At 36.4% G+C, this 16,512-nt stretch overlaps 1 protein-coding gene across 1 annotated transcript in view; it reads right to left on the bottom strand.

Moving 5' to 3' along the window:
* The window catches only part of VPS13C (vacuolar protein sorting 13 homolog C), a 181,617-nt gene that overhangs the window by 58,426 nt on the left and 106,679 nt on the right, over positions 1-16,512 (bottom strand). Inside the window, exons 44-50 of the mRNA XM_069596314.1 lie at positions 15,755-16,059; positions 14,455-14,602; positions 11,855-12,005; positions 8,245-8,357; positions 3,916-4,085; positions 2,362-2,609; positions 1,138-1,367 (exon numbers count right to left, since the gene is read on the bottom strand). Coding sequence (XP_069452415.1) covers positions 1,138-1,367; positions 2,362-2,609; positions 3,916-4,085; positions 8,245-8,357; positions 11,855-12,005; positions 14,455-14,602; positions 15,755-16,059 — 1,365 coding nt within the window. The remainder of the gene's footprint in view (positions 1-1,137; positions 1,368-2,361; positions 2,610-3,915; positions 4,086-8,244; positions 8,358-11,854; positions 12,006-14,454; positions 14,603-15,754; positions 16,060-16,512) is intronic.

Below are 16,512 nucleotides of genomic sequence, written 5' to 3'. Positions count from 1 at the left end.
ATCGAACCCAGATGTCCTGCATTGCAGGCAGATTCTTTACCATATGAGCCACCAGGGAAGCCCAAAATATCTTTTAAATAATGCCCTGTGTAAAATATACTTTAAAAATATCTATAAAAATGAGCTAAGGAAGGTCTTACATTTGCAAAGAGGTAAATGAAAAAATGAAAAAGGTATTTCATTATAATTTTTATGATCACAAAATTACTTGAAATTGTTATTCTAAATAAATAGTTCTGTTAACATTTTTATTTAAAAAAGACTATATGGTAAAGTAAGTAAATGAACAGTTTCCCAATGATTAACAACAGGTCAGCCTTGAATTTCCTGTAATGTCCTTATTAGAACAGATTGCAAATCTTCAAATTCAATGATTTATTAAAACTATGAGGCCTATATTGTTAAATATCATTAAAGAAACAAAATACATCTGAACTGAATGAGGGAATTAATACTAAACAGCTTTCATTTTTAAAAAATTAGGATGAGCTTTAAATAGAAATGATTAATATAAACTTTCTGTGACATGTCAAGACGATTCTGCTTAAGAATGTTTCATGGTAATGTACAGATTAAGCTAATCACTGTATTTCTTTACACAAGTCACTTTATCAATTTTTTTGTAAACTTAAAATAACACTGCAAATAAGTCTCATTATATAATGATGCTCTTTAACATAAAATAATCAATTTAATATTAAAAACCAAATGGTGTGATAGTTAATTCATTTAACCAAAATCACATTTTTTGACAACAATGTGAAAGCACCATTGAAGTTAATTTGTAATAAAGAAAAACAATCTCTTTTGGGCATGCGACTCCACTGAATGTTTGGTTCATTCATCCATTCATTCATTCATTGGATATACAGTGGTGAATAAAAGCAACAGTTGAAAAGGAATATTGATTTGTATGTACTAAAATTCAAATACTGTTCAGCAAAAGATGGTATAATGAAAATTAGTCTGGAGGTAGTCTATAGTTTTGTCACTACAAACATGGGTAAATCATTTAGCATCTTTGGAATTCAACATCTTTATCTGTATCCCCTCAAGCTGCAGTAAATACAGAGCCCTCATATTCTAGGATTCTATGAATCAACCATTTTCAAGCTTAGGATATAAGGTCATTCTTACTGTGGTAATATTTTTTCCTCTCTTTTCTCTGAGAAAAGGGCAAGCAAGCACTTTAAGATCTCCCACAGAAGCTGTCATTATCTGTTCAAGTTTGGATGTTGATAGAAAGAAGTCACACTGGAATGAGGCTGTTAGAGCAGGAGCGTCAGCCTTTGTCAGGTTGGCAACAAAAACCACTTCTGGATCCGTGATCTTGGCATTTAAAATCATATTTGGTCTTAGAGAGTCATCTGAAGAAACATAAATGGGAACCATAAAAGTTCTAGTAAAGTAAACCTTGTCACGTGTGTATATGTTATCTGTAAGTTTCTAAATTGCTTCTAATATCCTGCTGTTAGGGATATGGTGAAAGTAACAATATAAATAACTGATTGGTTAGGACTAACAATAAATAATTATTAACTAATGCTGATTATGTGGGATAATGCAATCTTGATCCCTGTTATAAGACTTTGACCTAACAGAAATAATCTTGTTTTGAAGTTCTTTTTGTCAGAATTAATGCGCATATGCAATGCATGTATATACATCTGAGTGTGCACTATGCTGCAAGAGCAGGGAAGGGAAAACAGGTGAGGGGAACATCAGGAAGAGGACAGGAGGCCTGCTAAAAGCACACAGACCATTTTACTTCTTTCCTTTGATTTTACCCTGACGTATATAGTCAGTGTCATAAATCTATAGTATAAATACATTACATGTATATATGAATACAGAGATACCATATGCCTACTGTTTAAGAAAGGCAAATGGAAAAATAAAATTCTGACCTTGCCAGTGAACAGCAGTTTTCCAATACTGCTCAAATGCACGTTAGAGAGAAAAATGCATGACCTTAGACAATTACAATTAAACAGAGAAAACAAATGTTAATGGCAGAGCTGGAACCAGAGCAGGGGCTTCTTGGCCCCTGATCCAACACACATTTCTATTCCTGTTGTTGTTTAGTCGCTAAGTTATGTCTGACACCGCAGACTGTAGCCCGCCAGGCTTCTCTGTCCATACAATTTCCCAGGCAAAATACTGGAGTGGGTTACCATTTCCTTCTCTAAGGGTCTACCTCTCTCTCAAAAATTGACGCTTACTAAGGTTTTTCTTCTGAACATATTTAAATTGGAAAGAGTAATTTTACATTCTTAAACTCTCCATTTCTCTTTTTCCCTGTTTGCAATTCTGGTAAAATATAAGACAAGTTATCATCTGTGACAAGTAAATTCTGCTAACCTTTCTCCATCTTGATTTTTGCTAAGGCAGTCTGTCGCAGTGGAATCTGTGATTCTTTAGTCATATTTTCTGGACTCTGAGGTACAGCCTTGATAAAGAAATCTGCCACAGTCATCAGAAATTCCACACTGGCACATACATACAGCTTGTCAAGAACAGCATCAATATGACTTTCATTTTTGCCTTGTTGGTAGCTTATGTCAATCATAGAACTGTTGTTCTCTTGACCATTCTTCTTATCAATCATTCTGAAAAAAATTTATGTACAGTCATTATTTTATTCCTGCTAAAACACTTAAAAAGATAAAAAATTTTCAAAGTATCTTCTAACAGCTTTTCTTTCACCTTTCAGTTTCCAACCTGTATAGAAAACAGATCAGTGTTAACTGCAGTCTAATTAGCTAATCAGCAATCAAGACAGGGTCTCCACAGCCAAGGTTCATAGTAATAAGTAATCATAAGAGCATTTTTTAATTATAATGCAATACTAGAAAAACAAATCAATGACCACTGAAAGGAAGTTTGGCAATTAACAAAACACATTATTGTAGCCCCACAAAATTTAAAAGACAACCTCTTTATTTATCACCAAGGACCATGCTATACAACTGATTCCCAAGTTAGTCCACGTAATTCAGATCTGGCAGTGGTCATCAAGGGTCTGTAATGACCGTTTCCACACAGCCTCAAGCATGCTGCAAAAAGCAGGCTATGAAACAGAAGCATGGACTTTATCACCCTTGCCTAGACTGCTATGCCAAGACATAAAGTTTGCAAACTAGAAAAGCTGGATGCATGAAAGCACTCTTCCCTCATTTATTCATCTCTTAGAAAGACAAAGGGCTCACAAAGGGCTCAAGCAGCAGACCAGTTTTTCTCCAAAAATAATCAAGAACAAAAATGTTATATATCTCATTATTTGTGAAAGGAATAAAAATATAATTAGGCCACTAAAGTTGCATATCTCTCACTTTGCAATAGGGTAATATGAATTACTCTTTCAAAAATGAGTTGATAAATGTGAAAATTAGGGATTCTATTTCTGCTAAAACTTTTTTAATCCTGTAGAGTCTTTTCTTTAAATTTAAGTAGAGTTGATCTACTAAAACTTTTAAAGAAATTTTACAGAACTGTTTAAAAATATATATACAAAATAAATGAGACAAAAGAAAGATCCATAAATTGAAGGCTTTTTTGCAACAAGTTTCTGCCTACTGAAAACAATTTACAAAAATGTACCACTAATGAACCACACACGTGGATTTCACTATTAAAATTCTTACATTTTCTTGGTTCCCACTTTTAAGACAATATTATTAAACTGCCCTTTAATTCAAACATAAAAGCAACTGAACCTGAAATTAGCACTATTTCTTGAAGCACTTCAAACTGAAATATGACGAAAGACCTACGTTGATAATCCCAAGGAACAGAATCCCAAAAAGGATGATCGAAAGATCCCTTCTGACAATCTGAAGCCAAGCAATCAATGCCTGCTAACAATGCCAAGCGCATCAACCTTTTATATGTGCAGCAAATTGAGAAATGACAAACCTTGATGTTGCTCTCTCAATTCCTTCTCTGAGATCATCAAGAGTGCAGGTCTTAAGTTTAATACTGACATTCATTGACCCATCCTTAAACATCTTCCCTGAAGAGGCCATAAGATGTAGCCTGAGTTCACCGAGCCGGAAACTATCATTATGAAATGCAAGTTTGGGTTCCTGCGGTATATTTTTCAAGCAAAAGAATCAATTATCTTCAGCGTTATGTAATTCCTTTTAAACATATTTCTTAACTCAAAGATTAAAAGCAAATTTTTAAAGTACGGATATTAAGACTGGAACAAAGAATAATATGCCTGTTTGTGACTGTTATATGCACATGCAAATAAATACCTAAGTGTGTGTGCTCATATTCAACAAGGGTTAATACATGAAATTTTCTGATATACAGTTCAATGCAAAAAGAAAATCAGGAAACTGTCAATCAATCACTCTAACTTACAATGTTTAATGAGCTCTTCTGTAAAACACTCTGATAGAAACTAAAGGCTTTATGAGAAAGGATAAAGCACAGTACTTGATCTTAGTAAGCTTATACCTTAATTGAAAAAAATAAAACAGAAATTTATTACAAGGAACATCACAAGAAGATGCTATAATTTGTAAATTATTAAAAAATGATATATTGTCACTTATTTATTCATACTTACATCTTCCCATATTCCACAAAGAATATTAAGAGATTAGGTAAAGAATAAAAACAGCAAAAGCTCACAGGGTCAAAGAGATAATTGTGGGCTGGGAAAAATTCATGAAGAACATGAAAACTTTAAACTTCAGAGATTGACTGGAATCAGGCAATGAGGGGTAGAAGGCATTCTAGATGGAGAAAGAACATGATCAAACAATTCAAGATGCTCTGGGGGCACAAGGTACAGGCTGGCATCTTAGGCCTGAATATTTCAATAAAAGAAAAGTAGGGAAAGAAGTCTGCAAAGAAACGTGGAGGCCTAAGTGTGGTCTCAAATCCTCAAGATTTAAACTTTAAGGAAAAACGACCTCAATATGTATTCCACCATAACACATAGCTCAAATTTCTGTGCTAAGACACTAAAAGAACAAAATCCAACGAACCAAGCAAAAAAAAAACAACACACACACACACACAGAGAAAATCTTTGGGGAAGTAGGATTTTCAGTTTAGCAGTAACTGCTCACTACAGACCAGTGAGTGTATTGCTATAAGGGTGCCGCTGACGGGCAATTCTTGGCACCGTGGTTGTAACTGCCTATCTTCACTTACTCAAAAGAGTACAGTGCATGCAAATGGGTCAGGATGAAATTATTATTGGAAACTTGCAATGCCTTTAATTTATAAAAATACAGATAATTCACAAACTTGTGATTAGTAACTATTAATAGAAATAACCAATGACACATCTACTAATCACAATATAATAAGAGTTTCTGGTACAGTTACTGATGTAGACAATTTGGAGGCACTGAGTACGTTAAGGCTGTATATTGTCACCCTGCTTATTTAACTTATATGCAGAGTACATCATGAGAAACGCTGGGCTGGAGGAAGCACAGGCTGGAATCAAGACTGCTGGGAGAAATATCAGTAACTTCAGATATGCAGATGATACCACCCTTATGGCAGAAAGTGAAGAACTAAAGAACCTCTTGATGAAAGTGAAAGAGGAGAGTGAAAAAGTTGGCTTAAAGCTCAACATTCAGAAAATGAAGATCATGGCATCTGGTCCCATCACTTCATGGCAAATAGATGGGGAAACAGTGGAAACAGTGGCTGACTTTATTTTTCTGGGCTCCAAAATCACTGCAGACGGTGATTGCAGCCATGAAATTAAAAGACGCTTACTCCTTGGAAGAAAATTTATGACGAACTTAACATATTAAGAAGCAGAGACGTTACTTTGCCAACAAAGGTCTGTCTAGTCAAGGCTATGGTTTTTCCAGTGGTCATGTATGGATGTGAGAGCTGGAGTATAAAGAAAGCTGAGCGCTGAAGAATTGATGCTTTTAACTGTGGTGTTGGAGAAGACTCTTGAAAGTCCCTTGGACTGCAAGAAGATCCAACCAGTCCATCCTAGAGGAAATCAGTCCTGAATATTCATTGGAAGGACTGATGTTGAAGCTGAAACTCCAATACTTTGGCCACCTGATGCAGAGAGCTGACTCACTGGAAAGGACCCTGATGCTGGGAAAGATTGAGGGCAGGAGGAGAAGGGGACGACAGAGGATGAGACAGTTGGATGGCATGCCTGACTCGATCGACATGGGTTTGGGTGAACTCCGGGAGTTGGTGATGGACAGGGAGGCCTGGCGTGCTGCGATTCATGGGGTCTGAACTGAACTAAAGTGAATGTTCTTTTTTAATAAGTTAAAATTCACATAATGTAACACTGAACGTTTTCTAAGTAGAATGGGAATCTGTAAATGGCTACATGACATTGAGGAACGTGAACCTGTGCCAATGTGTAAGTTGAATGACAATAAGCAAGGAAGCCACTGCAGTACTGTGTGAGCTAAGAAGTCTCAGATAATGCAGCAGCGAGAACTTCCAGGAAAGAACAGAAGTTCACTCAAACTGACAGCACTTGGTGTCCAAATGAATAAAGAATGTCAACAAAGAAGGAAGTAAAAGAAAACAAGATTGTAAGGCTGGGCAGCCAGTAGAATAATAGTACCTTAATCCAAATGAAGAATATATTTAATTGTTCATTTTGCATTACATCATTTCCTGATCTTTTATTAACATTAACATTAAACATTAGAAATTAAGGATGTCACCTCACAACAGTCAGAATGCCCATCATTAAAATATCTAGAAATAACAAACTGCTGGAGAGGGTATGGAGAAAAGGAAACCCTTCTGCACTGTTGGTGGGAATATAAACTGGTGCACCCACTATGGAAAATACTATGGAAGTTCCTTAGAAATTTAAAAATAGAGTTGCCACATGATCTAGCAATCACATGCCTAGGCACATAGCCAGACAGAAATACATTTGAAAAGATACAAGCACCTCTATGTTCATACGGCACTATTCACAATAGCCAAGATAAGGAAACAACCACTGAATGGATAAAGAAGACATGGTACATATATACAATGGAATATGACTCAGCCATAAAAAGGATGAAACAATGCCTTCTGTAGCAACATGGATGGAATCAGAGATTATCGTACTAAGTGAAGAAAGTCAGAAAGACAAATGCCATATAATATCACTTACATGTGGAATCTTAAAATGTGACACAAAGGAACGGATCTACAAAACAAAAACAGACTCACAGATGTAGAGAGTAGACTTGTAGCTGCCAAGGATTGGGAGTTTGGGAGGAGTAGATGCAAACTATTATACACAGGATGGATAAACAACAAGGTCCTACTGTCTATCACAGGGAACTATATTCATTATGCTGTATCTCATGATACAGCATAATGCAAAAGAATATAAAAAATGAATATATATATGTATAACTGAATCACTATGCTATATAGCAGAAATGAATACAACATGGTAAATCAACTATACTTCAAAAAATTTTGAAAAAAAAAAATTAATGTTGTCTATTGCACAAATTACAGATAATTGCTCAAGGTCCGAAAATAATAACATATGAATAGTGTATAACTCTTAGAAAACAATATAAAACATAACAAAACATATACATGGACATAAACAATAGATATAATACTTACAATAGGTTATTACTATGGGTATTATTATATTACATGCATGAATATTATTATATTAATTACTGACATAATAAAAAGCATTTGTTAGAAGACATTATATAAAAAAGCTCCTGAAAAAAATATCAATGACACATTATGTGGTTCAAATCATAATGGCACTAGACCTTGGTTCCTCAATTCACTCATCAGTATCCTTACCATATTATCTACTAAATAAAAAGTTTATTGAAGAAAAACATAATTAATGCTTATATATCATGGATAATCATAAATTTTAAAATAACCCTCTAAGGTTCCAAAGCCACTAAATTATTTTCCTTAAATAGTTGAATATGTACATATATGTAACTATGTAATGAAACTGTACATATAGCTAATTATCCACATATAAAATATTTCTCCTAGAGCTAGGTCTAAATATTTTAGCACTGATATTACTTGGAAAAAAGTAAAAAGTTTTCCTAAGCCTAAAAAGATTAAAAACACTAAGTGCAAACAGAAAACAAGACCAATGCATACTCTGTAGGCCAAACAGAATTTAACAGACATCAATCTTGAGAAGAAAAATCACATCCAAAAAAATGATAATATTCTAAAATTGAATACCAAGAGCTAAGGACTTTCTCCTAGATATAGACTTTAACTACATACCTGGCTGGTATCATTGTTATACAGTACAATAGAAAGAGATTCAAAGTGAAAGTCAAACTGGAGAGTGACACTCTGGTCCAAAGCAAGCTTTGAGTCTGTCACATCTTCTTGTTCTGATGGTTCAAACATAAATATGAAGATTAGTAAGCTTTTAAGTATGTATATGACTTTATACATATTTTGAAAGCTAGGATAATAATTTATTATTCTAAATTTATATGATGCTTTCAAGAATTATTTAAATCATGATGAAACAAGGAACAAAAATGGCAATATATTCCATAAATATTTAGTACAGGGAAAAATGTACACAGACTATCTACATTAAAAATAAAAAGACGGCCTGGCAAAGACTAGTAAGACAACTTTTTTTAAAAAGCCCTACAAACGCAAGTCTACTTCATTGTAGTTTATAATTATTAAAGCATTTCCCTTAACTGGTTACAGGCCATTCCCAAGAGATTATGAAATTGGAGGCAGAGAAAAGTAAAATACTTTGTCCAAGAACAGACAGCTTGTCAGTAAAAGGTCCTCTGCTAGTGTAGTTCACGTCTCACTATCTTTAATTACCTATGTCATCCAATCCATTCCCTTTGATAGAACAGAATATAACTCCAAAGCAGAGTTGAAGAGCCCTCAAATATAATGTGGGACAGGGAGTCTCTGGTATTTTGAGGTGAAAGATACTTCAAGAAGTAATGCAGTCTTATCCCTCACCTTTAGACAGAAACTTTTTAGACAAAGAATACATAACGCTTTCAATCCTGCTTACAAAGTGATTCTGCGGTCTCTTTTGGAGATGGATTCTATTCTTTTGGTCATTTATAGGAAAGTCTATTCTTACATGTTACTGCAAGAGCAAACACAGCATAACTTTAACTACATTAAGGCTTCTCCAAGGCGGAAAATGCCAGGCTTTTTCCCTTTACCTTTCCCGAAAATAAGTTACATTCCCATCTTCATTATCTCTGTAGTTTTTCCATCAGAACTTTTTTTGTTTTCCCAAGTACCACAGTAACTATACAGCTTGAACCAGGGACACAAACTGACCAGAGCTGAATATAGTGAGATTGTTAACCACATAAAGCTTGTCTGCCACAGTTTATTCATCCATACAGTACACAGTTCCTGTCTAACTACAGCAACAGCCTACTTATCTAGCATTTGTCTGCACGGCGGCATGAACTCAGCCTGGGGAGAGATGCAGGGAGGACTCACTAAATTCATATGCTCATAAGTATCCTCAACCAAAAACCTTATTTTGCACACTGCTCTAGGCATTTGTTTATGACTTCAAAACACACCAGACCTAACTACAGGAGAAGCACTGCTGGCTTAGTATACTTACTGGCAGCTTAACTGACTGCTGCCATAACTAACAGTCAATGACTTTAGCATGATAAAAGCACAGCAGTCTGGGGTCCTTTATTAAATGGACAAGGAATACTCCATCTCACTTTAGCCATGAAAATACTAATTTATTCACAGTCTAAAATAAAACATGATATTCACATAACAATTTTAAATGATGAAAAACAATGAAATTATAAAATTATTCTATATACTTGGCCAAGAAAGGAAAAAGGAACCTTGTATGTTAGAAAAATTGTCTTTTAAAAATGGCTGAATTTAAAAGGTTCAGTGCCTTTGAAAGATAACAATTTTAAAAATCTAGAAAATTCCCTTATGTATCTGACTATATCACTCCCCAGTGAAGACAGATAAGCAAAGCTGTTACTGAATAAGAATATCTTCCTATTTCATGGACCAGTCATCTGAGTATGACACCAGTTCCTTTTCTCTCTTAATTATTTTGGGATCTTACTGTGCTGCATCCCTACTTTGCTTTTTCTCTCAAAGTATACTACCTCAGTTCAGAGCAGTTCATTGCAGTCACTCAGTCGTGTCCGACTCTTTGCGACCGGATGAACCGCAGCACACCAGGCCTCCCTGTCCATCACCAACTCCCGGAGTCCACCCAAACCCATGTCCATCGAGTCGGTGATGCCATCCAACCATGTCATCCTCTGTCGTCCCCTACCCTCGATCTTTCCCAGCATCAGGTGGCCAAAGTATTGGAGTTTCAGCTTCAACATCAGTCCTTCCAATGAACACCCAGGACTCATCTCCTTTAACATGGACTGGTTGGATCTCCTTGCAGTCCAAGGGACTTTCAAGAGTCTTCTCCAACACCAACGTTCAATAGCATCAATTCTTCTGCACTCAGCTTTCTTTACAGTCTAACTCTCACATCCATACATGATCACTGGAAAAACCATAGCCTTGACTAGACAGACCTTTGTTGACAAAGTAATGTCTCTGCTTTTAACATGCTTTCTAGGTTGGTCATAACTTTCCTTCCAAGGAGTAAGCGTCTTGTAATTTCATGGCTGCAATCATCATCTGCAGTGATTCTGGAGCCCCAAAAATTAAAGTCAGCCACTGTTTCCACTGTTTCCCCATCAATTTGCCATGAAGCAATGGGACCAGATACCATGATCTTCATTTTCTGAATGTGGAGCCTTAAGCCAACTTTTTCACTCTCCTCTTTCACGTTCATCAAGAGGCTCTTTAGTTTTTCTTCACTTTCTGCCATAAGGGTGGTGTCATCTGCATATCTGATGTTATTGATATTTCTCCCAGCAATCTTGATTCCAGCCTGTGCTTTTTCCAGCCCAGTGTTTCTCACGATGTACTCTACATATAAGTTAAATAAGCAGGGTGACAATATACAGCCTTGACGTACTCCTTTTCCTATTTGGAACCAGTCTGTTGTTCCATGTCTAGTTCTAACTGCTGCTTCCTGACCTGCATACAGGTTTCTCAAGAGGCAGGTCAGGTGGTCTGGTATTCCCATCTCTTTCAGAATTTTCCCCAATTTATTGTGATCCACACAGTCAAAGGCTTTGGCATAGTCAATAAAGCAGAAATAGATGTTTTTCTGGAACTCTCTTGCTTTTTCAATGATCCAGCGGATGTTGGCAATTTGATCTCTGGTTCCTCTGCCTTTTCGAAAATCAGCTTGAACATCATGGAGTTCATAGTTCACGTATTACTAAAGCCTGGCTTGGAGAATTTTGAGCATTACTTTACTAGCATGTGAGATGAGTGCAACTGTGCAGTAGTTTGAGCATTCTTTGGCATTGCCTTTCTTTGGGATTGGAATGAAAACTGACCTTTTCTAGTCCTGTGGCCACTGCTGAGTTTTCCAAATTTGCTGACATACTGAGTGCAGCACTTTCACAGCATCAGCTTTTAGGATCTGAAATAGCTCAAATGGAATTCCATCACCTCCACTAGCTTTGTTCGTAGTGATACTACCTCAATGCCCCTTGAATTGGGCAAATTCAACTTTCACAAATAAAAGGCAAGCATGCATCATGCAGGCAACAAGAGGTGGGCCCTCCCTTTAGAGTAATGAGCCCACTTCCTTCCCCTGGGAGCTTCAAGACAGTCTCAGCCCCTTCTGATCTTCCACAGTAAATAATACAGCATTGGATCAGTTCATACCACATTACACTGGACAATTAAAAAAACCACTAAATATAAATATGGCATTAACATCTAATTCTTCTCAACAATCAAAGCAAAAATCTCCATCAATTTATACCTTTGAAGTGGTCAGGTCTGCTGGAAATGTCTTGTCTGACTCTCACAGCCTCCTGGGTAGACTGCGTAGGGCTTGGCTGTGAAGAAGCTTCTCCAAGATTCTCTAGCAAAATTTTCATTAAAACTGTTAAGTCGTCTCTACTGAGAGCAACCTAGAAACCAACAATTTACTGTTAATATAAAACAATAAATGATGCAAAATATCTATGTCTTAACTTACGGTCTGTCAAATTAACTGTTCATCTAACTAAAAAAAACAAGCGAGTTGGGACCATAAATAGCAGGATGAAAGTATTTTATCTTGTATAGTATTAGACATTACTCCTATGTGTAAACACATTTTTGCCTCCACTCACATCCAAGTACCTGCTTCCAGTACGCCCCTCCTGCTCCCTTAACTGTTACTGTAACTCATTCTGTTCTGGACCTGCGTTCCTCTCCCCTCTCCCTAGCTCCTCATCTCCATTCTGCTTCTATCTCTTCTTATCCAGTACTGGCGTCCTCCACATTGTTTACTCTCCCCAAAACTCAAAATAGGAAGAATGCTGTTCTGTTTCCAGTCTCCATCAAGAAGGAAAAAGATGCGCTCCTGCAGTGTAGTCTTATTCTCAGTAGATGTGCGTCTGCATATACTTAAATCATTTAACCTATCAAGATGATGCCTCCTAGAACAGTAACAAACGCATCTGCACGGAACTGTTAAAAGTCAAAACACAGGCCAAGATGAGCATCCTGCTAATCTCCAACCTTTACAAAAATGGGATATGTGACAAAAAGGAAAAAAAAAAAAAAGCAAGAGATTTTGAGTCACGTAGATATGTGTCAACTATACCACTCTCAAGCTGTGCTGTTGGCTAAGTTTCTTTCTTAATCTTTAAAATAGGAATAATATCATCTTCCTCATCAGTGGCTGCAGAACAACATGAAGCTGCTAGAATAAACAAAGATGCTACTGGCTGCTAAGACCCATTATCCTCCCATCTTTTGTGCATTTCCCCTACACATATTGCAGCTTCCCTGGTGGCTCAGAGGTGAAGAATTTGCCTGCCAATGCAGGAGATTCAGGTTCGATCCCTGGGTCAGGAAGATCCCCTGGAGAAGGAAATGGCAACCCAATCCAGTATTCTTGCCAGGGAAATCCCATGGACAGAGGAGCCAGATGGGCTACAATCCATAGCGTTGCAAGAGTCACACACGACTTAGCAACTAAATAACAGTGATAACCTACACCTAGCAATCGTGGTCTAAAAGGTCTTTTTGAAGTACCTAAAGTCAATCCAAACAGGCGCATTCACAGTACCTTTTCTTCTGAACACCACAGTATCCCATGCCCCTCAAATTGTGCCCCTATCACCAAGGACAACACCTGATTCCCAGCCTAAATGAAAGTGTGGCCATATTTTAGCATGAGATGACAACCAGGGATTTCTTATTTGCTCCAAGTCCCAGTCCTTAGAAAACAGCTATCACTTTAACTCCCCAGAACTTCTTTCTATATTCATTCCCACTTGTGCTACCAACTGAGATATCAGAGCTTCCCAAAGAACAGCTAACTTCACCACCTCCTAGTACTGGAAAAGGATCCAATGTTACTTCTGGGATCTAATCTGAGCAAGGGAGAATTTAAGAGAACAGTACTATGTCCTAGAATAGAAAAGTCAATACTCTCAATAAACAGATGCTCTTCTTTATGTATTTATTCATACTGCGGACAGGGATCTCTCATTCCTACAACAAGCCTCAATTTTAACATCCTCACCAGTAGAACTCAGGTCCTTTGACCCTTCTTGCTTTATCTTAGAACTAACTCTGAAATAGTCACAGATATCAAAACCCACTACACTACCGAATTTTCACTCATCTTCCACACATTTTGTTTAGTCACTCCCTCTTTCCCTATCTCGTACTGCTTGGCTTCAGCAGTTTCACACACAGGCACACAAGAATCCCAAGGTTCCTACACTTTGGTGACCATCTTTGACCAGTATCATCTCTTCCTGTGAGCCTACCTACGACCTGCTAACTACAATATTAAAAATACTCCTGTTTATATGCTTACCAACGAAACATACTCACCTACTGAAAATGTCTGCTTTTCTAATTAAAAGAGTGTTTCTATACAGTAAAAATACTATTTAAGGTGCTTTGGATGTGGTAGCTAAATATCATTTTACAGGGACTTGCCTGGAGGTTCTATACTTAAGATTCTATACTTCCAATGCAGGGGGCACAGATTCAGTCCTTGGCTGGGGAACTAGGATCCCACATGCCATGTAGCATGGTCAAAAAAATTTTTAAATAAAATTTAAAATATCACTTTTCTTTTATAATTTACCTTAAAACTTGAACAGAATCTTCTAAAATTACTAACAATAATCTCAGTAGACTCCCTAGCTTTCAACCTCAGAGTTTCTTGCTAGCTTCAACAAATATCCAACTAATAAGAAATAAAGAAAAGTGTGAAAAATTACAACACCTTCATTTTCAGTTAACAAAGCATTCCCTTTTAAACATTTTATCACTTCTGATGTACACTAGAACTACACTGTGATCAATGATAAAAGTCCAGCCAGCGAGCAATTATTTTATACATAAACCTACCTGCATAGGTTTTAGCTTTCCTTTTATCTCCATTCCTGGAATTTGCACGTACCATGATGCTGCTAAATTTCGCTGTATGTATAAAAGCATGTTGACTGGTTTTAAAATTTCAATGTCATGCTGTGGTGGGTCAGCCTGCAAAATTGTTCTGAAAGATGATTAAGAATTTATTTTATATTTCTAAAATATACTGATTTTAAAATGAAGACTATCAATCATATGTGTACCAGTTTCCACACAGCATTTTTCCAAACACTAAAGGCGGCTATCAGAATTCTTTTAGAACATGCTTCTTGTCACAAATCAATCAGAATAAGTTTATAAAGCAGAGCTACATAAAAAAAAGCCCATGCAATGCTGATTCCAAAGAAACAAACTGCTTGAGTATGACTACTGCACTATTTACCATCTTTCCCAAAGACTAATAATAGCTACTAACCAATGTCACACAAACAAATGTTACATCCTCTTAAAACATCTCTGAAGGACAAAGAAAGTGGTGCTGTACTAAGCCCTTAGGTTTATGCTATCAGTACTTCTCCAAACTCAAAAGGAAAAGCTCACCAAACCTAGAAGTTAAACAAGCATATTGTAATAGTCATTTCTAGCCTGCCAGCCAACAAATATTTGAACCACCAAATAATTCATTCTTGTCATCCAACAGAGCCAACACTTCCCCATTTTGATTTGATTATCCATTAGATATCTTACTGAGAATTCCTAAATGTGACATGCTTTGGAAATGAGAAATAAATCTTAAATTGTATTACATTTTTAAGAAGCCTTTGTCCATGTACAGCTATGGGCAAAGCAAATAAATAAATATCTAAATTAAGTATTAACCATAATCTTATAATAGGGAATTTTTATAGATTAAAAAAACACATCACAAATTTAGTAAGACAAAGTATATATTCTATGAGGTCCATCACTGTCAACCACTAACCAAAAACCAATGGTCAAAGTTTTATGATTAGAAGAAATAAAGAATATGAACTAAGAATCACTAGAGTATTTTACCCTGGCAATGATTCTATGAAAATTCTATTTCTAGTAAGTAATACATGGTTGGGGCTTCTCTGGTGGCTCAGTGGTAAAGAATCCACCTAAAATGCAAGCCATGCAGGTAACTCCTGGGTAGGGAAGATTCCCTGGAGAAAGAAATGGCAACCCACTCCAGTATCCTTGCCTGGGAAATCCCACGAAGAGAGGAGCCTGGCGGGCTATAGCCATGGGATGGAATAAGAGTCGGACACAACTTAGCAACTAAACAATATGTAATTGGATTATATATTTATACCTGGACAGCTTTAGCTGAGTGAGTTGGATGTCCATTTTATCAATGACGGGGGGTAGAGAATGATGTCCCCTAGAAACTACATTAAAATGGTTTTCAACTGTGATTAAACCCAGATCTGCTATAATAGCATTAGGTGATACTGAAGACTGAGGAATGATAATAACTGGTGCTTTCAAGTTGATATCCATCAAAAGGCGGAAACTCTTTTCGGCCAAGTCTTTCATGCTGGAGGCAGCTCTTTCTGCAGCCTGGGCCGTAGCTGAGCTCAAAGCTTCTTTGGCAGTTTGAAAATTGTTGAGGAAGTTCTGTGGGAAAATACTGGTAATTTAGAGTTTCCCCAAAAACAGGGATTTATTTCTTAAAGGAAAAACTTTAAAAAAGAGAAGCTAAGTAAAAGAGGTGATGTAAAGGAGATGTTATTTACGACTGTGTACATGAAATAAAGTTTAGAAAGATAAACTCTGAGATATTAACACGAACAAGAGTCCCTTCATCTTATGTATTTCAGAATTATTTGTTTATTTACAAATTTTGGTAGCAATTCTTTTGTGTGGGTGTGAAAATAACAATGTTTATTGAGGACTTACTAAATGCTTTACATGTTTTTGTTTGTTTCATATTTTAAAATTTTATTTATTTAAATTAGAGGCTAATTACAATATTGTGGTGGTTTTTGCCATACATCGACAGGAAACCTCCCTTTCACTCATTTAAAACCTCCCTTTTACTCATTTAAAACCTCCCTTTTACTCATGAAT

Source organism: Ovis canadensis, chromosome 7, assembly GCF_042477335.2.
Source record: "Ovis canadensis isolate MfBH-ARS-UI-01 breed Bighorn chromosome 7, ARS-UI_OviCan_v2, whole genome shotgun sequence".
Lineage (NCBI taxonomy): Eukaryota > Metazoa > Chordata > Mammalia > Artiodactyla > Bovidae > Ovis > Ovis canadensis.
Note: the sequence above shows the minus strand (reverse complement) of the source record. Positions and strands in the feature narration are given on the sequence as shown.